Source organism: Phyllostomus discolor, chromosome 6, assembly GCF_004126475.2.
Source record: "Phyllostomus discolor isolate MPI-MPIP mPhyDis1 chromosome 6, mPhyDis1.pri.v3, whole genome shotgun sequence".
Lineage (NCBI taxonomy): Eukaryota > Metazoa > Chordata > Mammalia > Chiroptera > Phyllostomidae > Phyllostomus > Phyllostomus discolor.
The window spans coordinates 83,989,642-84,017,016 of NC_040908.2; the positions used below are offsets into that span (position 1 = coordinate 83,989,642).

At 37.5% G+C, this 27,375-nt stretch overlaps 1 protein-coding gene across 1 annotated transcript in view; it reads right to left on the minus strand.

Moving 5' to 3' along the window:
• Nucleotides 1-26,840, minus strand: part of HTR3B (5-hydroxytryptamine receptor 3B) — a 44,191-nt gene extending 17,351 nt beyond the window's left edge. Inside the window, exons 1-2 of the mRNA XM_036029979.1 lie at nucleotides 26,679-26,840; nucleotides 25,196-25,369 (exon numbers count right to left, since the gene is read on the minus strand). Coding sequence (XP_035885872.1) covers nucleotides 25,196-25,369; nucleotides 26,679-26,840 — 336 coding nt within the window. The remainder of the gene's footprint in view (nucleotides 1-25,195; nucleotides 25,370-26,678) is intronic.
• Nucleotides 26,841-27,375: the final 535 nt, after the last annotated feature.

The following is a 27,375-nucleotide window of genomic DNA, read 5'->3' on the forward strand; positions in this document are numbered from 1 at the left end:
AGGAAGGCATTCATTAAGTGATTTTATTATTGTGCAAACATAGAGTACACTTACACAAACATAGATGGTATAGACTACTGCATACCTAGGCTTATGGTACAGCCTATTGCTTCTAGGCTACAAGCCCATATAACATGTTACTATGCAAAATAACAAGTGATCAAATCAAGCACGAGAGAAAATAATATTGTACATTCAAGAAATGCAGTAAACACAAGATGTATAAGGCTGCTGCCAGCGTATCATAGAATGCTGCTTAACAGCAAACTTTTTTATAAGTAGAAATAATAATGATACTCTAAAATAATGATAAAAAGTATACATTGTAAATACCTAAACCAACAACATAGTTGTTTGTTGTCATTAAGTATCATGTACTGTACATAATTGTATGTGCTATATTTTTATAGGATTCAGTGCAGTAGGTTTATTTACATCTGCATCACCTCAAACACATGAGTTGTGCTATGATGTTACTAGGTGGTAGAAGACTTTCAGCACCCATTATAATCTTATAGGATCACTACCACAAATGCATTTTGTCATTGACCAAAACATTGCTATGCAGTGTGTGACTATACAAATAGCTAACAAGCACATGAAAAGATGTTCAACATCACCGTTATGAACTAAATTGTGTTCTTCTTGCTAAGTGACACTAGGCCCAGCACTAGCAGCAGCTGGCTTTGGTTCATAGCTTGACCTTGCCAAGGCACCTCCAAGCCCAGCAGAAGTAGCATCCATTGCTTTGTAGCTCAGGAGTGGCCCTGGGCAGGACACAGGTGGTGGTTGACCATGGCATGCACTGCCTGGGAGGCTCCAGAACCACCTCCACAAATGACACACTCAAGAGGTGAACTCAGTCGGCACCAGAGACTTGCTGAAGTAAGTCCTGCTCTGTGGGTGGGTTCCTGCATAGCTGAAACTCCACAGTGGTCGCAGCCATTCCTTATAGCTGATCAGCCTGGGGGTAAATCCCTCCTGACAGCAATCAAGGCTTAACTACAACAGAAGAGTGTACAACCTACACAGGGGGTGCACCTAGAGTGCCCAGGTTAAGTGACTGGGGAGGCTCTGCTATGGGACCCAACAGAACACCTACTACATAAAGCCACTCTATCAAGCCTGGGAGATGTAGTAGCTCTACCTAATACATAGACATCAACACAGGGAGGCTGGCAAAATAGGGAGACAAAGAAACATATCCCAAATAAAAGAACAGAACAAAATCCCCCCGCCCCCTCAAAGAAAAAAAAAACTAACAAAATGGAAACAAGAAGTCTTCTAGATGCAGAGTTTAAAACACTGGTTATAAGGATTCTCAATGAATTTAGAGGAAGAGTAGATGGGAGAACATTAACAAAAGATAGGAACATAAAAACAGAACTAGAAAACATTAAAAAAAAGAACCAGTCAAAAATGAAGAGTACTTTAACTGAAAGTAAGACAAGGAATCAACAGTGGAGCAGATGAAGCAGAGGACCAAATGAGAGATTTGGAAGATGAAAAAGCGAAAACCACCCAATCAGAATAGAAAAAAAAACAATTTTAAAAAATGAAGATAGTATTAGGAGCCTCTGGGATAACTTCAAGTATACCAACATTTGCATTATAGGGGTGACAGGAGGAGAGAGAGCAAAGAATTGAAAACCTATGTGAAAAAATAATGACAAAAACTGCCTTGACCTAGTGAAGAAAACAGACATACACATCCAGGAAGTACAAAAAGTCTCAAACAACATAAACCCAAAGAGACCCACAGCAAGACACATCATAATTAAAACGTCAAAGTTAAAGACAAAGAGAAAAAAAAAGACAAAGAGAGACTCTTCAAAGCAGCAAGAGAAAAGCAGTTAACTATCTACAAGAGAGCTCCCATAAGACTGTCAACTGATTCCTCAACAGAAACTTTGCAGCCCAGAGGGATTAGAAATAAATATTCAAAGTGATGAAAAGCAAGGACCTACAACTGAGATTACTCTACCCAGCAAAACTATCATTTAGAATTAAAGGACAGGTAAAGAGTTTCCCAGAGAAGAGAAAGCTAACGGAGTTCATCACTACCAACCCAGTATTACAAGAAATATTAAAGAATCTTAAAATAGAAGGGGGCATGGGTGGAAAACATGAAAGGATTAAGAAGTACAAATTGGTAGTTACATGTCCTGTCTGGGTGGCTTACTGGGTGGAGCATCATCCTATACACAAAAGGTTGTGAGTTTGATTTCCAGTCAGGGCACATACCTAGGTTGCAGGCTTAGGCAAGTATGGGAGGATGGGAGGCAACCAATCAATGTTTCTCTCTTACATCTCTCTCTCTCTCTCTCCATACACACACACCCCGTTCCTCTCCCTCTAAAATCAATAAACATATTCTCAGGTGAGGGTTTTTAAAAATGCTTAAAAATGAAATTGGGCCCTGGCTGGTGTGGCTCAGTGGACTAAGCACTGGCTTGTAAACCAAAGCATTGCAGGTTCAATTCCCAGTCAGGGTGCATGTCTGGGTTGTGGGCCAAGGTACCCAGTAGGGGGCATGTGAGAGGCAATCACACATTGATGTTTCTCTTCCTCTTTCTCTTCCCCTCTGTCTAAGGGTAAATAAAATCTTTTTAAAAATTAAATTGGTAGTTACAGAATAGTCATGGGGGGGTAAAGTACAGCATAGGTAATATAATCAGTAATATAATAACTCTGCAAGGTGCCAGATGGGTACTAGACTTATCAAGGTGATAACTTAGTAAGTTATATAATGTCTAATCATTGAGTTGTACACCTGAAACTAATAGAGTGTTGTATGTCAACTGTAATTGAAAAAAGTGATTTAAAGTAAAAAAAAAGACATGATAAGTAAAAAAGTCAGTCACAAAAGACTGTTGATTGTATGATTCCATTTATATGAATGTCTAATATAGGCAAATCTAAATGAGATGTTTACAACCGGAAAAGCTATATAGACAGAAAATAGGTTAGTGTTTGCCTATGGCTGGTAGGGGTGGGACATGGGGTGTGACTGCTAATGGTATATCCATTCTTTCTGAAGTGATATAATATTCTGAAATTAGTGGTGATGGTTATGCAACTCTAAATACACTAAAACCCCCTAAATTGTAAAGCTGTTAATTTTAAATTATATTAATAAAGACAAAGGAACTCCTTTTTAAGACATTTCCAAGGAATTTGTAAGTAAGAAGGCTAACACAAACAGTTAATGACATCACCTTAAACTCATTTTCCATTCCTTTCCATGTATAAAAATTACATCTTTGGAAGAGGAAAAAAAGAAATGGAAGATTCAAGATGAAGACATGTGAAATAGAATAAGTAAAACATGTGCCTTGGTGACTTAGGTTCAGAGCTAAGGAGTCATTTAGCTAACTTTTGTATCTGTGATATTTAGTACAGTATCAAGCTATATAATTTCACAAAGTCAATATCAAAAATAATATCAAACTATATGATTTTGTTAAATTTAACTATACATTTAACAAAATAATATAGTTTGGGGAGTTGATGGTATGAAAGCAAATCACAACTCCATTTTTTTCCAGAACAAGTATGTTAAATTAATTATCCAGTCAATTATCCAACCACATCAAAAATTTATCATTTTTGTACATAAGGTCAAGATTCCCCTCTCTTTAATCCAGGTTGGGTGGAGGATAAAGAGATACTATTGGTATTTAGTCCATTTGGATGGTTCACCTGGAATTGTGCAGTACACAGATACACATAGGATAACATCATTTAAAAGAATAACAATAAACTTTTTAGATTAAAATTCCCTCTTTTTGTGATCAAGAAAGCAAGTTATGAATCAATAAGCATTTCAGATTTCTTGAGAAAGAATAAGGGGACTTCTGGCTAAGTTGGAGGTATTGATAGGATGCTTTGCCCCTTGCACAACCATAAGAAAGTAACAACAAATCCAAAAACAAAAATCAACAAGATGTGCCAGAAAACTGAATTGTATGGAAGTCTTACAACCAAGGAGTTAAAGAAGAAATATTCATCTAGATGGTAGGAGGGGCAGAGATGGGCAACCAGGGAGGAGACAACATGCAGAATGATGGCCAGCAGAATGGGTGGTCCCACATTCATGTACAGATAGAAACTGGGAGGGGAAACTGGGGAGCAAGAATTTCCAGCCCCAGGACAGACCACACAACTCAGGGTTCTAGCACGGGAGGGAAAAAAAAAACAACAACAACCTTATAACCTCTGGCTGTAAAAATCTGTGGGAACTGCAGTGGTGAAAGAAACTGCTGGTCTCTCAGGAGAGTCTGAGGAGCCCACGAGGTCCTAGAACATACACAAGCCCACTCACTGGGGAAATCATCAACAAGACAACAGCTGGAAGGGTGCCAGTCACTTGTGGGAAGTAGGGGAACTGACTGAATGTGGGGTGAGAGCCAAGCAAGAGGCATGATTCCATCTCTGACCGCCCGCCTACATACAGTGACACAATGCCATGCAGTGGGTTGCCCCACCCTGGTGAATACCTAAGGCTCTGCCCTTTATAATGTAGCAAGTGCACTGACAAATTGAGGAGAAAGAGAAATATGGCTCAAATGAAAGAACAGATCAAAACTCCAGAAAAAGAACTAAATGATGAAGAGATGGCCAACCTAGCAGATGCAGAGTTTGAAACACTGGTAATCAAGATGCTCAGAGAAATGATTGAGCATGACAGCAAAATAAAGGAAGAAGTGAAAGCTATGCAAAGTGAAATTTAAAAAAATACATAGGCAACCAACAGTGAAGGGAAGGAAGCTGGGACTCAAATCAATGATTTGTAACAAACGGAAGAAGTAAATATTCACCCAGAGCAGAAAGAAGAAATAAGAATTCAAAAAAATTTATAAGACGCTTAGGAACCTCTGGGACAAGTTTAAACATACCAATATCTGAATCATAGGAGTGCCAGAAAGAGAAAAGAAAGAGCAAGAAATTGAAAACTTATTTAAAAAAATAATTAAAGAAAATTTCCCCAATTTGGCAAAGGAAATAGACATACAAGTACAGGGAGCTCAGAGATTTCCAAACAAGTTGGACCCAAAGAGGGTCCATTTAGAATTGAAGGGCAGATAAAAGACTTCCCAGACAAGGTTAAGCTAAAGGAATTCATTATCACCAAGCCCTTCTTATCTGAAATGTTAAAGAGACTTATCTAAGATAAAGAAGATCAAAACCATGAACACTAAAATGACAACAAACTCACAACTACCAACAACTGAATCTAAAAAAACAAACAACTGAATAAGCAAACAACAGGAACAGAATCAGAGAAATGGAGATCACTGAAAAGGGGGAGAAAGGGGGGAAAAGTATAAGGAATAAGAAGCATAAATGGTAGGTACAAAATACACAGGGGGAGGTTAAGAATAGCATAGGAAATCGAGAAGCCAAAGAACTTATATGTACAATCCATAGACATGAACCAGGGGAGGACTGTGGAAGGGAATGGGGGTACTGGGTAGAGGGTGACAAACGGGGAAAAACTGAGATAACTGTAATAACATAATCTATAAAATATACATTTAAAAAAATTAAAAAAAAGGATTGTAAACAGTTATGGAGTGTCAGTGGCTCAACAGGGGCTAGTCTGAGTGAACTTGTGTTACAGATTTTTGTGGACTTCAAATGAATGCTTGGGAAAGGCAGTTTTTAAAGTAGTATACAAAGTGAAAAGACTGAATTCACAAGCATTTCTACAAGGAGCAGTTTGGAGGAGGATCAGAGGGGATGCCCAACCAAAATCAGCAATGCAGGGGTTTATCTGTGGAAAAAGGCCTCTACTGAGAGCGCCAGGCTAGGTGACACAGCTTACTTCTAAGTTAGCAGCTGAGAGATTCTGAAATAAGTCATGCCTCCCACAAAAGCACAAAAGCCTTAGTTCAGTTAGCTGCAGTCAATGAGAGTTTCCCACAAATAAGAAAAAAAAAAGTCCAGTTGCAATTTATGTTACCAGGAAATATAGATGTTAATTACTTTTTCACAACAAACATACTTCTACATCTATGAAATGCCTTGACCAGTTTCCTTATCATTGCCATGCCAGTTCAGGAATGTATCTTGTTGACTCAGTCATGTGGCTGGGAGAAGGTCTCTTTTGTCATAATGCTTTATTTTCACTTCATTTTTATTCAGTTGATTTTTTCCTTTTTCAATATATTTATTCTTATTTATTTTATAACCCTTAAAGAATAACAAAATAGAGGTAAATCTCAGTGAAATTATTAAAACAATAAAATAATTTTAAAAAAGAGAAAGATTGGAAAATGACCTCTGGGTTGTTACCAGCTGGTTCTTACTAAGTGCCATGTTGAAGCTGTAGCTCATTTTTCTCTTCTTACCCATTGCTTTGTCATATTATATGTGATAATAATGTTAAGAATTTCTTTTCTAACATCTTATGGGGGTGTCTGGGAGGATTCGTTATTCAGCCCTAAAGAACACAACATCAAGAAGGAGTTTGAGGCTAAAACTGAAATTTTTTTTTCTTGTCAAAGGAAGCAAGTTTCTCAATGCCAGCTGGCGAACATAATTGGTTCTCTAGTGGCATTATTCACAGCTTTTCTCTCTGTGTATCTCTCTCTCTCCCTGGTTTTTTCTTTAGATACCTTCCATCTTGCTTGTTAAAAGCAAAGGATATTTCAGAGAATTGGAATTCATTAGTCTTCCTAACAGAGGGAGTCTATTTAGATCTAAATTGGTGGTTAGCAAATATACAGATAATTCCCCCACATTCTTGTTTATCTCTCCCATTTCTGAAAACTATAGAAACAGATGCCTCAATGTCTGGCTGGGAGGCTCTAGTCAATGTACTGGAATACAAAGGTATCTAGGATTCCAAATTGACAAAATTCAATAGGAACAAATTGAAACTTTTCACTGTTGAGTAGATTATCTCTATAATCAGATTTCCCTAAGGTACTCATAATACCCAGAAATTCTAAGACAAGACTGTAGTCTTTCGTATAAACAAAACAAGAGGCAAAACATTATACTGGAAGTGAGGTGCAGTGATGAAAGCTGGACTGGAAGCTCTTCACTCCAAACAAAAGTCGCTAACACAAGCTGCTGGCAAATGCATCCAACAAGTTATTTATTCACATTGGGAGTGTCCTTGTCTGAGCAGAGTCCATGAGTGATTTGATCAAGACTTTCAACACTGGCCTTTAGGAATGAACTTTAGGTTTGGCTCACCTGAATGTATTACTTTCACAAAGCATATTAGACTGAATCACTCATAAAGACAATCCTATAATTTGTAGTTACATATTTTAATTAACTAATTAGTTTGTTAGACAAATATCTTTGAAGTAAGAGATACTGTGTTACATATTGGGAGAAATGTGAGTAATAAAGTTCTTCCCTCAAGTAGCTTATTAATAAATTAGGGTACATGACATTTTAACAAATAATTACATGCATTGAGAAATATATAGACTTCAGTGGATTTAAAGAAAGGTGACATCACTGTCAGCTTGGAAAATTGAGGAAAATTATACTAGGAGCTGGGATTTAAAGGATTATAATATTTTGTAGATGGAGAATGAGAACGAAGATATTCAGTGGAGGAAAGGGCAGAATGAATGACATACAAGAAGGAAAACAACAAGGGGTTCCATTGCAATGGAGTATTGAGCACATGTAGACAACAAGACACGTTAAGACAGCAGAAAGAGATTAAAAGAGAGGAATGGGATATAAGATGTTTGCAGATTTCTCAAGGAAAGTTTGCCATATCCAACAATATAATATGTCTCATGTATTCTAGTAATATCTCCTCATTTCTTAGTTCTTTTCTGGAGTTTTTATCTGTTTTTTCATTTGGGCCATATTTCTTTGTCTTCTGGTGTTTGGCAGTCCTCCTGGTGTTTGTTTCTGTGTATTAGAAATAGCTTCTTTGACTCCAACTTGGCCCACCTGTTACATTGTAAGGGGTGAAGCCTTAGGTATTTGCCAGGGTGGGACAACCCACTTTGGTGCTTTGTGGCACTGTATGTGGGGGAGGGGTCGGAGAGAGAACAATGCTACTCCCTAGGCTCTTGTCCTGTTTCCAGTCACTTACACCACTTCTGGTATGCAACCAGCACTCTTCTAGCTGCTGCCCTGGTGCTGAATCCCAGAGTGGGTGGGTTTGCATATATCCTAGGGCTGTACAGTTCCTTTAAATGAACTCTTCTGAGAGACTGGCAATTTCTTCCATTGCCCCAATCCCCACTGGTTTTTACAGCCAGAAGTTATGAGATTTTATTTTCCCAGTGCTGGAGCCCTGGGTTGCAAGTGCTCTGGACTGGGGCTGGGATGGCTTGCTCTCCAAGTGTTCCTCCTGATTTTATCCACCATACATGAATGTGGAATCACCTGTTCTGCTACCACACAATGTCCTCTCCACCCTGGTTCCCTATCTCTCTCCATCCTACTTGTCTGAATGAATATTTCTTCTTTAAATCCTTGGTTGTAGGACTCCAATACAGTTTGATTTTCTGGCAGATCTGGTTGTATTTTGTTTGAGGTTAGTTGTAACCCTTACCATGGTTGTGTGAGGGGGCAAAACATGTCTACCTATGCCTCCATCTTGGCCAGAAGTACTCAGTGCCTAATTCTTAATCAGAAAATCAGAGTCTATGATTCATAGCACAGCTATAAGATATTAACATAGAAAGACACCTCCATTGGTTTCTCAAAAAATTAAAAATGGAACTGCTTTATGACTCAGCAATCCCACTTCTCAGAATATACATGAAGAAACCCAGAAGACTAATTTGAAAGAATATATGAACTCTTATGTTCATTGCAGCATTATTTACAATAGCCAAGATATGGAAGCAACCCAAGTGCCTGTCAATAGACGAATGGATGGATCTAGAGGGTATTATGCTAAATGAAATGAGCCAGACAAAGAAAGACAAATGCCACATGATTTCACTTACATGTGGAATCTAAGGAGCAAAATAGATGAACAAACAAAAGAAAAACAGATTCACAGATACAAAGAACAGATTGATGGTTGCCTGAGGAGAGGGGGAGTGTTGGGGGACTGGATGAAAAAGGTGAAGGGATTAAGAAGTATGAACTGGTGGAGATGGAATAGTCATGACAACGTAAAGTATTGCACAGGGAATTATTAATATTGTAATAACTAAGTATGATGTCAGGTGGATGCTGGAAATATTGGGGGAACCTCTGTAGAGTATGTGATTGTCTAACCACTGGCACCACATGATTCAAGTTACACTTGATTCAAGTGCTGTTACAATTAAAACTAGTACAAAATAATATTAAATGTAAACTGTAATTGAAAAATAAAATTAAAAAAGGAAGAAAAACACATACATTAAAATAAATTAGAGAGGAATTATTGTTATTTTAACTTAATTTAATTTAAGTACATTAAAATAATCACATTGTTTTGCAGGATATATTAGGTATATACATGTAAAATTGAGGACAAAAGTAGTACAAAGGATGAGAAGCAGGTAAATGGAATTTTGTTGCTGTAAGATTCATACATTTATGTGAAGTGTAATAATGTGAATTCTAAGTACATTAATTGAACAATAGATAGGGAAATCCCTAAAACATCATTGAAAAAATATAAAGAAAGATGTTAAAAGACATTAGAAGAACTAAAATTAAATGTTAAAAAAATTCAATTTACCTGAAATAGGGTAGTATAAGAGGAAAAGAAGAATGCAAAACAAATGGAACAACTAGGAAATAAATAACAAGATGGTATTGGTAAATGGACAAAAGATTTAAATTAAAATGCATAGATTGTCTGGTTTAAAAACCAATACCCTGGACTACTGCTCTGCAACAAAAAGGAATGAACTATTTATATACACAACAGCTTTGAGGAACAAGAAGGGAATTTTACTAAATGAAAAATACTCTATCCCAAAAGCTTCGTACTGAATGGTTCCATTTATAAAATAGCCCATTTTCTTTATTTTTTCACATTTTTTATTGTTGTTCAAGTACAGTTGTCTCCATTTCCCCCCCATGACTCCTCCCCCACTCCACTCATCACCACCTCCCATCTTCATTCCTGCCCCTCTTTGGCTTTGTCCATGTATCCTTTATATATGTTCTTTGACAACCCTTCCCCTTTTTCCCCATTGCCCCTCCCGCCTCCCCTCTGGTTACTGTTAGTTTCTTTATTCAATGTCTCTGGTTATATTTTCCTTACTTGTTTGTTTTATTGATTAGGTTCCACTTATAGGTGAAATCATAAAAGTCTTGAGGACTTCTGGTCAAGATGGTGGTGTAAGCAGACATGGCTCACCTCATCACACAACCATATCAAAATTACAACTAAAATATAGAATAGCTATCACTCAGAACCATCAAAAATTAAGTTGATTGAAAATCTGACAACTATGGGATTAAAGAAACCACACCCATCCAGACTGGTAGGAGGTGCACAGACAGGAATGGGTGAGCCCCATACCCATGTGTGGTGGATAAAAATTTGGGAGGGATATCTTGGGAGCCAGGAGTCCCAGCCCCACACCAGGGCCCCCAGCCCAGGGTTCCAGTACCAGGAAGATAATTCCTCACAAGTTCTGCCTGCAAAAAGCAGCAGGAATTGAGTCAGTGGAAGAATCTTCTAGAGTCCCAAGTTGTTCTTAAAGAACCCACACATGAACTCACCTACTCAGATTCACTCCCTCTGAGCCTCAAAACTGTGGCAGCACCTGTAAGGCACCAGTGGCATACAGGGAGGAACTGAAGTGCCTGCCATCAAGGTGGGTAAAGGTCATTGTCCCTTTGCTAAACCCAACCCCCACAGATCTGGCCAGCTGGTGCCATATCTGACATTCCATCAACCTGGCTAACACAGTTTGACCCACCTTGGAGATACCCAAACACTCTGCCCAACCCAACTTACAGGCCCACTGAAGCTGCTTTTCCTTATGAATGGATGGTCTTGTCTCATGCTTCACAACTTCCTAAATTCTACCAAACAAGCAGCAGCTGGTCTCAGTGAGCCCCAGGCCTGGAATTAGCAGCAGCCAGCCTAGATTCACAGCTTGGCTTCTTCAGTGAATCTCCAAGCCCAGCACAAGTAGCAGTCATCTCAGATTGCTTTATAGCTCAGGCAGGTTAGCCCTGCACAAAACACAGGTGGGAGCTGACCTTGGCCTGCATCACCTGGGAAATCCCAGGGCCAGCACACCCAGTGTATGGCTAAAGACCATGTCAGAGCACCACTACTCTGCCACTGCACCGCTGATCCTCCATAGTGGTTGGAGGTTGGTTGGTTGGTGGTTGGTGGTAACAGCCAATCCTCTCACAGCTGATTGGCCTGGGTAAATCCCTCCCATTGATCTGCCAAAAGCAACCAAGGCTCAACTACAAGAGGAGGGTGTGCTCAGCCCACACAAAGGGTCCACATTGTGTACCTAGCTTGGGTTATAGAGAAATCTGTACCACTGGGCCCTACGGGACACATGCTACATTAGGCCACACTACCAAGACACAGAGTCAAAGTAGCTCTACCTAATACATAGAAACAAATACAGGGAGGCTATCAAAATGAAGAGACAAAGAAACATGGCCGAAGTGAAAGCACAGATCAAAACTCCAGAAAAAAGGGCTACATGAAATGGAGATAAGCAATCTGTCAGATACAGAGTTCAAAACATGGGTTATCAGGGTGCTCAAGGAATTTAGTAAGGACCTCAGCAGTATAAAAAAGATCCAGTCAGCAATGAAGGATACAGTAATTGAAATAAAGAACAGTTTATAGGGAAACAACAGTAGAGTGAATGAAGCCAAGAAACAAATCAAGGATTTAGAATATAAGGAAGCAAAAAACCAACCATGCAGAACAATAAGAATAAAAAGAATACAAAAAATGAGGATAGTATAGCAGCTTCTGGGACAACTTCAAGAGGTGCAACACTAGCATCATAGGCATTCCAGAAGGAGAAGAGAAAGAGCAAGAAATTGGAAATCTATTTGAAAAAATAATGAAAGAAAACTTCCCTAATTTGGTGAAGGAAATAGACATGCAAGTTGAGTAAGCACAGAGTCCCAAACAGGATGGTACGAAGAGGCCCACACCACAACACATCACAATTAAAATGCCAAAGGTTAAAATAAAAAGAAAATCTTAAAAGCAGCAAGAGAAAAGAAGTTAGTTACCTACAGAGGAGTTACCATAAGAACATGAGCTGATTTCTGAAAAGAAACTTTCCAGGCTAGAATGGATTGGAAAGAAATATTCAGTCACAAAGTAGGTACCTATAGCCAAGATTGCTCTATTCAAAAAAGGTATCATTTAGAATGCAAGGGCAGATAAAGAGCTTACAATAAAGAAAACCAAAGGAGATCATCACAACCAGATCTTTATTTATTTATTTACTTATTTATTTATTTGGTTAGTTAGTTATTTACTTTTATTTAATCCTTATTGTATTTTTTTCATTACCATTTAGTTCCTTTATACTGCTCTCCCCCAAGAAATCACCACACTTTTGTCCATACCCATGAGTCCTTTTTCCTTTTTGCTCAATCGCTCCACCCTCTAACCCCCCTCCCCCAAGAGCTGTCATCTGTTCTCCATCTATGAGTCTGTCTCTGTTCTGCTTGTTAGTTCAGTTTGTTCATTAGATTCCACATGTGAGTGAAATCTTATGGTATTTGTCTTTCTCTGACTGGCTTATTTCACTTAGCATAATTTTCTTCAGGTCCATCCATACTGTCACAAAGGGTAAACTTTTCTTCCTTTTTATGGCAGAGTAGTATTCCATTGTGTAATTGTCCCATAGTTATTTTATCCACTCATCTACTGATGGACATTTGGGAAGCTTCCATATCTTGGTGATTGTAAATAATGCTGCAATGAATATAGGCAACCTTATGTTCTTTTGAATTAGTATTTTGGGTTCCTTTGGGTATATTCCAGGAGTGGGATGGCTGGATCAAAAGGCAAATCCATTTTTTTAGGGGGGGGGGGGGTTAAAAAAATGCATTTATTTATTTATTTATTTTTAAGGTACATTTTTTTTATTATGCTATTACAATTGTCCCAATTTTTCCTCCTTTATTCCCCCTCCACCCTGAACCCTCCAACCCTCTAGCATTCCCCAGCCTTAGTTCATGTCCATGGGCTGTACACATAAGTTCTTTAAATTATCTGTTTCCTATACAATTTTTGGCCTCTCCCTGTCTATTTTATGCCTACCAATTATGCGTCTTAATCCCTGTACTTTTCTCCCTCCATTCTTCCCCTCCCCCTCCCCACTGAAAACCCTCCATGTGATCTCCATTTCTCTGGTTCTATTTCTGTTCTAGTTGTTCACTTAGTTTTTAGTTTTTGTTTTTTAGGTTCAGTTGTTGACAGTTATGAGTTTCACTGTTCATAGTTTTTGATCTTCTTCAATTTCTTAGATAAATCCCTTTAGCATTTCATATAATAAGGGCTTGGTGATGATGAACTCCTTTAATTTTACCTTATCTGGGCAGCACTTTATCTGCCCTTGCATTCTAAATGATAGCTTTGCTGGACAGAGTAATCTTGGATAGAGGTCCTTGCCTTTCATGACTTCAAATACTTTTTTCCCCGTCCCTTCTTGCCTGCAAGGTTTCTTTTGAGAAATCAGCTGATAGTCTTATGGATACTCCTTTGTAGGCAACTGTCTCCTTCCCTCTAGCTGTTTTTAAGATTTTTTTTTATCTTTAATCTTGGGTAACTTAATGATGATGTGCCTTTGTGTGTTCCTCTTTGGATCCAACTTCCTTGGGACTTTCTTGAGCTTCCTGAACTTCCTGGAAGTCTATTTCCTTCACCAGATTGGGGAAGCTTTCCTTCATTATGTGTTCAAATAAGTTTTCAATGTCTTACTGTTGTTCTTCTCCTTCCAGCACCCCTAAAATTTGTATATTGGAATGTTTCAGATTGTCCCAGAGTTTTCTAAGCCTCTCCTCATGTTTTTGAATTCTAGTTTCTTCATTCTGTTTCAGTTTGGTGTTTATTTCTTCCTTTTGTTCCAAATTGTTGCTTTGAGTCCTGGTTTCCTTCCTGTCACTGTTGGTTCCCTGAATATTTTGCTTTATTTCACTTTGGGTATCCTTCATTTGTTCTTTCATTTTTTGACCAAGCTTAATAAGTTGTGTGAGCATTTTGATTAGCAGGGCTCCGAACTCTCTATTCGATAGGTTGGCCATCTCCTCATCACTTGGCTCTCTTTCTGGAGTTTTTCTCTGTTCTTTCATTTGGGCCATAGTTCTTTGTCTTGGTTCACCTTAGGTACTCACCAGGGCAGGGCAACCCTCCTTGCTGCACTGTGGTGCTGTCTGTGGGGAAGGGGCCAGAGACGGAACAATGCAGCTTGCCTACTTGGCTCTAGCCCCACTTTCCAATAAACACTCATGTGAGACTGGGGGTTTCTTCCACCCTGGTAACCCCCACTGTGGTCCACAGTCAGCTCTGAGTCTCAGTTTCCCATTCAAGACAGCCCCGCCTGCATGATCCCCCACCTTGTCCCGGATTCTCTCTGTCGGCCCATCTTACTGGTCTGGTTGGTCTGGTCATTCTGGTTGACTGTTTCTCTAATTCCTTGGTTGTCAGAGTTCCATACAGTTTGATTTTCTGGCACTTCTGGCTGTTTATTGATTTTAGATTTGTTTTTGTCCTCCTTTTGGTTGTGAGAGGAAGCAAAGGGTTTCTACCTATGCTTCCATCTTGGTTGGAATTCAGCAGATCCATTTTTAATTTTTTGAGTTACCTCCATAGTGGCTGCACCAGTCTACATTCCCACCAACAATGCAAAAGGGATCTCCTTTCTTCACATTCTCGCCAGCACTGGTTGTTTGTTGGTTTATTGATGATACCCATTCTGGCAGGTGTTAGATGGTATCTCATTATGGCTTTAATTTGCATTTATCTGATGGTTAGTGACATTGAGCATCTTTTCATCTGTCTATTGGCCATCTGTATATCCTCTTTGGGGAAGTTTCTATTCGGGTCCTTTGCCCATTTTTTAATTGGATTGTTTGTTTTTTTGGTGCTGAGTTTTATAAGTACTTTATAAATTTTGGATATTAGCCCCTTATTTGAAATTACCAGCAAATATGTTCACCCATTCTGTGGGTTGTCTTTTTATTTTATTGATGATTTCCTTTGCTGTGAAAAAGCTTTTTAGTTTGATGTAGACCCATTTGTTTATTTTTTCTTTTGTTTCCCTTGCCTTGGGAGATATTTGTGATAAAATATTGCTGTGAGCAATGTCTGAGATTTTGCTTCCTATGTTTTCTCCTAGAATTTTTATGGTTTTGGGTCTAACATTTAAGTTTTTAATCCATTTTGAATTTATTCCTGTGTGTGGTGTATTCATTTTTCTGCACATATCTAGCCAATTTTCCCAACACCATTTATTGGGCTAAAACAATCTTTAGCCCATTTTATGTGCTTGCTTCCTGTCTAATATTAATTGACTGTAAATGTGTGGGTTTATTTCTGATCTCTCTACTCTGTTCCATAGATCTATGTGTTTGTTTTTAGGCCAGTACCAAGCTGTTTTGATTACCATGGCTTTGTAGTGTAGTTAGATATTAAGTACTGTGATTCCTCTAATTTTGTTCTTGTTTCCCAGGATCAGTATTGCTATGTGGGACCCTTTGTGGTTTCATGTGAATTTTTAGACTTCCAGCCAAGATGGAGGCAAAGGTAGATACACTTTGCCTCCTTGCACAACCAAAAGAAGGACAACAACAAATTTGAAAACAAAAAAATAACCACAACAGCCAGATCAAAGTGTATGGAAGTCTGACAACCAAGGAGTTAAAAAAACATTCATTGAGACTGGTAGGAGGGGCAGAGATGGGCAGCCTGGGTGGAGAGGACTTGTGGCAAGGCAGCAGCTGAGGACTGGGCTGGGAGGGTGGCAGGGTGGTGGCAGCTGGCAGACCAGGCAGTCCCACATTTGCATGCAAGTACACCAGGAGGTAAAACTAGGGCGCGAGACACACCATGCAACCCAGATTTCTAGCACAGGAAATAAAGCCTCAAAACCTCTGACTGAAAAATCCTGTGGGGGTTAAGGCCAGAGGAGAAACTCCCAGCCTCACTGGTGAGTTTGTAGGAGAAACCCACAGGGTCCTAGAATGTGCACAAACACACCCATATGGGAATCAGCACCAGAAGGGCCCAATTTGCTTGAGGGTAGCAGGGGAAGTGACTGAAAACCTGCCGAGGACCTTCCAGGACAACTTTAAACATTCCAACATTGGAATCAAAGAGGTGCCAGAAGGAGACGAGGAAGAGCAAGAAGTTGAAAACTTATTTGAAAACATAACGCAGGAGAACTTCCCCAATCTAGTAAAGGAAATATACTCCAGGAAATCCAGGTCTCTTACTGTAACCTTGGTTTTAAAGTCTGTTTTGTCAGATATAAATACTGCTAGCCCAGCTTTTTTTCCTTTCCATTTGCATAAAACGTCTTTTTTTCCAACCTTTACTTTTAGTCTGTGTGTATCTTTGGATCTGAGAATGGTCTCTTGGAGACAGTATATATATGTGTCTTGTTTTCTTATCCATTCAGCTACCTTGTATCTTTTGGTTGGAGCATTTAAACCATTTACATTTAAAGTGATTGTTGATAGATGCATATGTAGTGCTATTTTATTGTTAGACTGTTTTCTTCATCTTCCTTCCTTCCTTCCTTCCTTCCTTCCATTTCTCCTCCTCCTCCTCACCCTCCTTCTCCTTCTCCTTCCTCTTCTCCTTTCCCTTATCCTTCTTCTTGCAAGCCCTGTAACATTTGTTGCAGTACTTGTTTCATGTTAACAAACTCCTTTAGCCTTTTCTGGTCTGGGAAGTTTCTTGTTTCTCCTTTGATTTAAAATGATAGCCTTGCTGGGTAAAGTCACCTTGGTTGTAGGTCCTTGCTTTTCATCACCTTGAATATTTCATGCCACTCCCTTCTGACCTGAAATGTTTCTGTTGAGTAATCAGATGCCAGTCTAACTGGTGCTCCCTTGTGTGTAACTACCTGCTTTTCTCTTGCAGTTTTTAGGATTCTCTCCTTGTCTTTAAACTTTGTCATTTTAATTATGATGTGTCCCAGCATAGGACTCACTGGGTCCAACTTGTTTGGGACTCTCTGAGCTCTTTGGACATGTGTCACTTTTTCCTTAACTAGATTAGGGAAGATTTTGGTCATTATTTCTTCAAATAGGTTCTTGATCCCTTGCTCACTTTCTTGTCTATCTGGTATTCCCATGATGTGGATGTAGTTATGCTTCAGGTTGTCCAAAATGTTTCACAAGTTCTCCTCCTTTTTTTAAACTTCTTTCTTCTTTTTTCTGCTCTACCTGGTGTTTTTTTTTACCTTGTCTTCCAAAATACTGATTCTATCTTCTGCTTCATGTAACTTACTTTTTATTCCTTCCAGTGTATTATTTATTTCAGATATTGCATTCTTCATTACTGACTGGCCATTTTTATGGGTTCTAGGTCTTTTTTCATGCAGTTGAGTATCTTTATAATCATTACTGTAAACTCTCTATCTGATAAATTGCTTGTGTGCATTTCATCTAGTTCTTCTGGAGAATTCTCTTGTTTTTTCACTTGAGGTCTGTTTCTTTGTCTTCCCATTTTGGCTGCTTTGTATTTTTTGCCTCAGATGTTAAGCTAATCAGCCACTGACCTGCTCAGCTTTTAACTTAATCAAGCTGTAATCCATAGCCTGGTTCAAGCACCACAGGGTGGGGCAGAGCAATTCCTGTAGGTGGTGCTATTGCTTCCCCTCAGGCTGATTCCATTTGGAGGGGAGTGCTGTACCTGAGTAAGATGGCTTCTGCTGTATGGGAAATGATTCAGAACAGGGATCCTGGTAGCTGTTCCTTCGGGTCTCTGCCCAGAGCCACACTGTCCCCACCCTCCACAGGCTGTCCTGAAGTGTCTTTATTCCACTCTGCCCTCCCTTGGTGGAGGCTACAAACAAAATTTTGTGTGTTGGCTCCTTAAGAGACTCTCTAATTCTCCAGTCATCTCACCCTGGCAGACAGAAACCCTGTTGCTTTTCACAGCTGGATGTATTCTGGGTTCCTTTCCAGGTCTGGTGCTGTAGGCTGAGGAGCCAAGCTTGGGTTTTAGACCCCACACTTCTCAAGGGAAACCATGGCCACTGAAATATCCCTCCAGGACTTCAGCAGACACCCATGGGAGCCCAGCCAGCCCTCTTGCACCTCCTCTGCACTGGCTACCAGTCATATTGTGGTAAAGTGGTTCTTTCTGTCTGTCCTCGGTTATAAGGCTTCTCTCCAGGTAGTATTCAGTTGGTTATTCTGAATTATTCCTCTACAATTTAGTTGTAATTCCAGATTGGTCCTAGGAGGAGGTTACTGTAGCTTGCACTTACTCCTCCACCACCCAAAACCATCATTATATGAAATGTTAAAAGGCTTATTTAAGAAAAAGAAAATCAAAACTATGAACAATAAAATGGCAAAAATACATATCTATCAACAAATACATCTAAAAAACAAACCAAGTAAACAAGAAGAAAGGGACAGAGTCATGAATACAGAGAGTGTTTTGATGGTTGCTGGGTGGGAGGGGGCTATGAGAGAATGGGTGAAGAGGTGAGGGGATCGAGAAATACAAATAGGTGGTTACAGAATAGCCACAGGGATGCAAGGTGCAGGATAGGAAATGGAGTAGCCAAATAATTTGTCCACATGACCCATGGACATGAACAATGGTGGGGGGATTGCCTGAGGGAGTTGGGGGTGCTGTGTAGAGGGGGGACAAAGGGGGACAAATTAGGACTATTGTAATAACATAACCAGTAAAATATAATTTTAAAAATAGTCCTGAAAGTACAAATACAAAGTGGAGATGTGATTGATTGGTTGCCAGTTAAAGATTGGAAACGATCATAGCTGGAAAGGAACAATACCACGAAGCCCTGTGGTGATGACCATATAGCTTGACATGGTGGTGGTGGCTACACAAAGCTACATATATGATAAAATTACGTGGAAGAGCACACACAAATCTGAATACGTGTCAAACTGAAGAAACCTGAATAAGTTCTGTGGATTGCACCAATGTTATTTTTCTAATATTGATACTTTATTATATTAATGTAAGATGTTAATATTGCAAGACATTGGGTGAAGGGTGCACAGAATCTTCCTGTAAATTTATTTCTAACTTCTTGTAAATTTATAATTATTTGAAAATAAAAAGTTGGAAAAAATCAAGACCCAACTACGAGCTGTCTTGAAGAAATGAATTTGAATATACCACAGAAAGATTAAAAATAAAAGAATAGCAATATATATACCATGCAAAAAGGTAGCATAAGAAAAACTTGAATAAAAAGGAATATTACCATAGATGAAGAGGGGCATTTCATAATGATAAGAGGATCTGTTCATCAAGAATACATGAAATCCTGTGTGGGTATACACTTAAGAACAAAGCTGAGAAACAGACAAACCACAGCTACACTTGGTGATTTTAACACTCCTCACTATAAAATTAATGAAACAACAAAAAATATAAAAAGTTAGAGAAGATTTTAATAACATGATCAAACACATCAAATTGAAATTTATAGAACAGTATACACTTTTATTCAGCACTGTACTGGAGGTTCAAGCCAGCACAATAGGCAATAAAAGGAAATAAAGGTAAAGAATGGAAATAAAGATGTAAATCTATTCTTATTCACAGACAACATGATCTTCTACATAGAAAATCTGAAAGAATATGCAAAAAAGCCCCTGAAACTAATAAGAGATGGTAGAATTCACAGGAACCAAAGCTTGTACGTATACATCAATTGCATTTTTGTGTGCTAGCCACGAACAGACATTCTGTTTAATATACTGGTCATAATAGCATCAAATATGTGAAATGCACAATATTACCAGGTATTATAGAACTAAACAAATGGATAGATGCACTGCATTCATGGATTGGAACACTATTAAGATGTCAATTCTCAAGTTGATCTATAGACTTAATGTAATCCCAATAGAAATTCCATCAGATTTTTCCTACTAGAAATTAGTAAATTGATTCCAAAGTTTATATATAAATACAAAGGATCTAGAAGAGTGAAAAGAATTTTGAAACAGAAGAATAAGGTTGGAAGACGCACTATCTAATTTCAAGACTTCCATAATACTATAGTAATTGAGACAGCATACTGGTGTAAGGAGAAACATCGAACTGTTGGATGGAATACGGTCCAGACATAGACCCACAGTATATATAAACTTTTGCAACTCAGTAAGATAGTAAACAATCCTATTTTAAAAATGGGTAAAAGATTTTAACAAATACTTTACTCCAAAAGACACACAATTGGCAAATTAGATATTCACAAAAAATGTTCAGTATTATTAGTCTGCAGTAAAATAAAAGTTTAAAAACCAAGTGAGCCACCACCACAAATCTACTAGAATGGTTAAAATTTTAAAACATTGACAGTATCAAATGCTGGCAATCATGTGGAGGAACCAAAACTTTGATACATTGCAGGTGGAATTCAAAATGGTAAAGTTGCTTTGGAAAACAGTTTGCAGTCCTTTATAAAGTTAAACATGCAACTCAGCAATCCCATACCTCTTTATTTATCCTAGAGAAGTGGAAACATACAAATGTTTATAGTGGCTATATTCATAATAGACACAAAGTGAAAACACATCCAATAACTGACATCTAACCCACATATCCCACAACTGTTAAATACATAAATAAATTGCAGTACATCTCTACAGTGGAATACCACCATTGATGCATGCAACAGTACAACATGGATGAATCTCAACAGCATTAAGCTAAGTGAAAGAAGCCAAAAACTAAGGGCAAAATACTATATGATTTCCCTTATACAGCATTCTTGTAAGTCAAAATTATAGTAAGAGAAATAAGCTTAGTGGCTTCCAGGGACTGAGGATAGAAGGAAGAGACTGGCTTAAGAAAGAAGAATCTTATTTTGTGTAATTTATACCTCAATTTTAAAAATGTCTTAAAATTTTGTAAGATTCAGCAAAAGCAGTGCTTAGAGGGAAATCTACAACTTTTTATGCTATAATTAGAAAAGAAAAATTAAAATCAATAATGGAAGTTTCTGCTCTAAAAATATATAAAGAAGAAAAATTAAATGCAAACTGAGAAAAGAAAAAATATGAGTAGATATCAATGAAATAAAACAATAGATAAAATTTAACAATCAATATTTGATATTCTGAAAAAAAAAGAAAATTGATGAACCTTGTCAATATTAGCCAAGGGAAAATAAGGGAAAATACAAAGTACTGATACTAGAAATGTTAAAGACAATATCACTAGAGATCCTCTGGACACTAAAAAAATTTTATAAAGCAATATTATGAACCGATAAATTTGACAACTTGGATGAAATATACAAATCCCTTGAAAAATACAAAATACCAAAGCTGAAACAAGAAGAAATTGAAAATTTGAACATTCCTATATGTTAATGAAATTGAATTTATATTTGAATGCCTTCCCACAAAGAAAAGTCCAGTCTCAGATGGTTTTACTGGTGAATTCTATCAAACAGTAAGGAAGGAAAATATTCACATTACACAACTCCTTCAGAAAATTTCTATTTGAAAGTTGAAAGGAACACTTTCAACTAATTTTATAAGGTTAACACAACCCTGATACCAAAACTAGACATACATTACAAGAAATGAAAACTATAGCCTAAAACCCCTCATTAACATAAATATAATCTATATCAAGTAGAGATTCAAATCTAGAAGTATATAAAAAGGATAATATATCAAGATCAAGTGAAGTTTATCCTAAGAATTCACAGGTAGTTTAACACTTGAAAATAAATCAAAATAATTTACTCTAGCAACTGCATAAACAGAAAAAAATCATATGATCATCCAAATAGATTTTTAAAAATCTGATGTAATTCAACATCAATTCATAATTTAAAATAAACTCTCATTATACAAAAAATAGAGAAAACTTCTTCAACCTCATAAAGACCATTTTAAGAAAAAAACCCAACAGCTAGCATCATACTTATGGTGAAAGATTTTCCCCAAGAATGGGGACAAACAGCGATAGTAGCTCTCACTACTTGTACTGACATTGTAGGACAGATCTTAAGAAATACAATAAGTCAAAATAAATAAACAAATAATGAGCATAGAGATTGGAAAGGAAGAAGTAAAACTATTTGCAAATGACATAATTGTGTATGTAGACAATATTAATCTATAAAAAAACTAATAGAATGAATAAGTTAATTTACTAAGGCTGCAAGATCACAGCATCAATATACAAAATTAATCATATTTCTCTATAATAACAAACAACTAGAAAAGAAAAAAATTAAGTAAAAATTTTAAAGTGATATTTATAGTAACATCTAAAATACTTTGAAATAAATTTAATAGGAATATGTGTAAAACTTCTACATTAAGGTTATAAAACACTACTGAAGGCCCAAATAAATGGAGACACACACCACGTTCAAGAACTAGAAACTCAATATTGTTAAGATGTCAGCCTCCCCCAAAATACCTCTGTAAATCCCACAATACCAAAACAAACTCTGAGCAGTTTTTTTTAAATAGAAAGGGACTGCAGCTCTCCCCTCCCCTCCCCTCCCTCTCTCTCTCTGTCTCTCTCTCTCTCACACACACACACACACACACACACACGCACGTGCGCGCTCATGCCTTTCCCAGTTTCCTTCCCCTGGCTCATTCTCTTCTGAGGAGCCATTTTTTCTTCTAAGTTCCAAGGACCCTTCTTTTGCCTCTGTAAGTCATTTCCTAAATCCATGCAACCCAACTGGCTCACCTTTATTACCTCTCTGTGATTTTCTAAATAAACTTTCTTTTATTATAAAGACAAATAAAAAAGATGAAAATAGAAATAGACAAGATGATCATAAAAATTGTGAAGAAATACTAAGGTCATAAAAAGCCCAACTATCTTAAAAATGAAGAACAAAATCCAAGAATTTATGCTGCCTGATTTCAAGAGAAATAAACCAACACTTACCAGTTAATTTAATTTTAACCAAGACACCAAAGCAATTCAATGGAGAGAGAAAAGCCTTTTCAAAAAAAATTAACAAACAAAAAAACCAGTTCCCCCACAAAAACAACAACAAAAATCTTGACCCATACCTCATACCATCAAAAAAATTAATTCTGAACAGATCATAGAACTAAATCTAAGGAACTAAAAGCTACAAATTTTCTGACAGAAAATACTGGAAAATATGTTTGTGAACTTGGAATAACAAAGGTTTCTTAGTACCCAGAAAGCACTAACCATAAATGAAGAATTGATAAAAATGGACTTCACTAAATTTAAAACTTTCTGATCATCATAAGACGCATTAAGAGATGAGCAGACAAGCTACAGACTGGGAGTAAACATTCACAATACATACCTGACAAAAGACTTGTGTATAAGCAACTCATAAATCTATAATAAAAAGACCAACAGCGAAATTTTTTTAAAAAGGAAAATACTTAAATAGCTACTTCACAAAGAAGCTATGTAAGTAGCCAATAAGCACATAACAAAGGGCTCCAAATCATTAAAAATCAAGAAAGTATAAAGTAAAACCACAATAATATACCACTGCACCCTTACCAGAATGGCTAAAAGTTACAAGTCTGATAATATCAAATGGTGATGAGGATGTGGAGCAGTGGGAACTCACATAGATGACTGGTGGGAATGTAAAATTACAACCAGGTAAATTACAACTGGGTAAATCAGTCTAGCAGTTTCTCAGTGATTCCACTTCTAGGTTTTACCTAAGAAAAATGAAAACACATATACACAAAAGACTTGGACAGATATATCCATACCAGCTTTTCAAATAAATCCTAAAACTGGAAACAACCCAAATGCTTATCAATAGGAGAATGGACAAAGAAATCATGATATAACCCATAGCCAAATACTACTTATCAGTAAAAAAGAAAAACTGACATACTCAATGACATAAGTGAACCTCAGATACATTATACTGAATGAAAAATCCAGACACCATAGAGGACATACAATAAGATTTCATTCATATAATATTCTAGAAATGGCGAAAATAATCTGTGATGAAAAAAATCAGGACAGTGGTTATATCTACACCACTGGATAGGATGGATAGGATGGGATTGACTCAGAAGGAAATGAGGAATCCTACTAGGGTGATAAAAATGTTTGATATATTGATAGGAATGGATTATATGTGTATACACACTTACTAATTTTATCTATACATTTCCATATATGTACTGTATACTTCAATTAGAAAAAATAGTTTTGAGAAGTCAATTGAAAAATAATCATTAAACTACTGTAACAAAACAAGTTCAGTAAAGCCTGCTCATAAGAAAAGTCAATGTATGGTGCCAGATGGGTACTAGACTTATGGTAGGGAGAATACTTTGTAAGGTATACAAATGCCTAGTCACTATGTTGTACACTTGTAACTAGTATAATATTGCATGTCCACTGTGTTGAAAAATAAATTAAAATAAGACAAGTCAAATAAAATCTGGAACCTATTATTGGTATTGAAGACTACGTAATTAAGAAAAAAGAGAAAGAGGAAACAGGGATAGTCATCAGGGCCATTATTTATTGAGGGCTTAATAAGACCTCTGCTAACTGCTTCACATGAATGTTTCTCATTTAATTTTCACAACAACCTATTTTTCAGATACACTAGGAAAAACATGCTTTGGTAAACAAATGTTCTTCCTCACTATCCTTAGCAAAAAACTTAGGTATAAGGCCTTTTATAAACTCAATACCATGGCACTTTTTCTCTTTTTAAATTTTCAGGCAATAATTTGCAGCTGTTTTCTTAAATCTACTACCACTAAGAAATGTGAACCACAGGGAAAAAATGACCATTACCTTTTTTTTGTTTCAGTAATACTCATAAAACATGCACCAGATCTATGACTAGAATTCTTGAAACATTTTAATTCTGTGAAATTCACATTACTAGACTACCCCTCACAATATAAATTGGGGGCTAGAAAGCAGGATTTGCCTAATAAATATTCTACCTCCTGCTCACCACTAAAATGAGCCTAGTATAACTCCCCTACCATCTCAACTAGAATCTGAAGACTAAAACTACTCCTAAGCTTCTATGTAATAGCAGGTAGTGTTACAAAAGGGTAAGATGGTCCTTACCACATCGAGTACAGCACGGAGGGATACATCCAGGTGTACAGTGGTGGCTTCCGTCCAGTCATGAACTGGCCTCACTTCCTTGTGATATTTCTGTAATAGCTGCTTGGTGAGATGATACAAAGCAGAATTCCTGGGATGAGGTGTATCTATGGCTAGGATTCCTGGAAAAGGAAACTATCATCGTGAAGATGAAAATAAGAGGAACTTAGCATCTTTAGGAGATTTCACTCTTCCATTTGGTGGCTTACTCCAATTTGCTTAAGTTTACAGCTAGCTGGTAGAGTTTTCGGCAGTTTTAAATAACTGATGTAAATAAACTGATGGCCCAAGTGCCCAAAAGAGCAATCTCATCGCAAAGATGAATAAATCAACCCCATCTCCAAGGATACCAATGATTTCATTTTTGCAGCAAACATGCATCTTGAGGACAGAATCCTTTCTTTGTTCCTGTATCATCTTCTCCTGGTACATGGAGAAACCTTCCTATTCACTTAGCCAAACTTAAGTTTCCCATTGGATTTTTCTTTTGATTTCCCATTTGTAATTCAACAGTTAAATAGAAAACCAGACAAAAACATGGATAAACCAATGAAAGCAAAGATCTTTGTGGATTTCTAAATAATGGGGTTAATGAGATTCCAATTCTTACTTTTCTCCTAAAAAAATCAATTTTCTCACTTGGTATGTCTTTAAATAAAATGCACTTGTCAGAAAATGAGATCTTCATTTTGGGAAAATTCTCTTTGATTTCAGGGAACAACCATTTCCTGAGATCCAGGAATCTTGATTTGTAGAGGAACAGTGATTGGTGTTGAGGAAGGGGATGCCAGGGGAAAAGAAGCCAGAGAAATGAGCATCAACAATTGGAAGTGACAAATTTGTGAGGGTTTTCTCTGAATTGCAAAAATATATTTTGTTCACAAGCTTTGCCAGCCTTTGGGGAATTCAAAGCTTCACTAAGTCATTGGACTGAAGCAAATTGCACACCTCCTGCCACAGTGCATGAGTGAAATCTGTCTGCAGTGTCCTGCACATGAATTCATCGGGGCTTTCAGTGGTTTTGATGGTTATTTTGATGAGCTGTTGAAGGTATGCAGGATTCAGCAGGAAACTGTAAATGAGATATCTTCTCCCTCTGCGACAATCCTGTTTATACCCATTTCTTTATGAATGATGTCATGTCACTTGCTGCCACAGGCAGCAATTTCTATGATTTATCAGTGTCATTGTGACCAAAATGCCAACAACAATGCTGGAGTAGCAATTCCAGACTCATTGTGGGCAGTGGAATATTCACTTTCATTACCATCAGAACTGGAAGCCTAATGAGAATATTAACTTCCTAACTGTTCACCCGAGAAGATGCTTAAAATGGCATCAGCTATTCAGGCGTGCGAGACTAAGGTGGGTGGCTTGAATCAGACATCATTTTTAGGGTGTTTTGTGAATTGTGATAGTCAGAAAATGTGCTGTAAATCTCTACCTGAGATCGCTTCTTGCTGGCATACCCCAGGGGTGAGAAGTCAGAGGCACAAAGCAAAGCTTGTCTGGTGCTTTCTTTGCAACTTGCTTTGGGCAACTTCGCTTTTACTTCGCTTGGAAGCTCCCAATTCAAGTCCCAGTTGGGGGAATACTGAAACTGCATGTTTCAATACCAGAAACTGCCTCAGACAAGTTAAAACATAATTCTGAGAAATGAATCTGTGTTCCCTATACCCTCTTCTCATAAAGACTCAGATTCCCCTCTACTATCTTTTCTAGGAAACAATCAATAGGTCCCCTATGGATAAACATATTTCCTAGAACATGTCAAAGTCTTTGGATAAACAGAGAAAGTTCTGGAAGCTAGAACTAGGAACAAAAGAAAATCAAGCAATGATAGGAGAAAATAAAAAGCAAAAGGAAGTAGGTTTAAGTTAAACTATAAGGGGAAAGAGTTCTTTGTTTAAAATGGGAAGAAATAATAAATTACATTTCTACTATGAATGCAAATTTGCCTGAAGAGAAAGATCTATTACAGAAGAGAGATTAAGGATTTAAGTGACCATTAATTAGCAGTAAATTATGCCCCTTGAAAGCTAATGTGACATTCACACAAGCACTAAATGACTCACAGTTAAGTGATGTTTCAACAGACACTGATGGAAGCTATCAACAAACCCAGGGACCATTCCTCACTA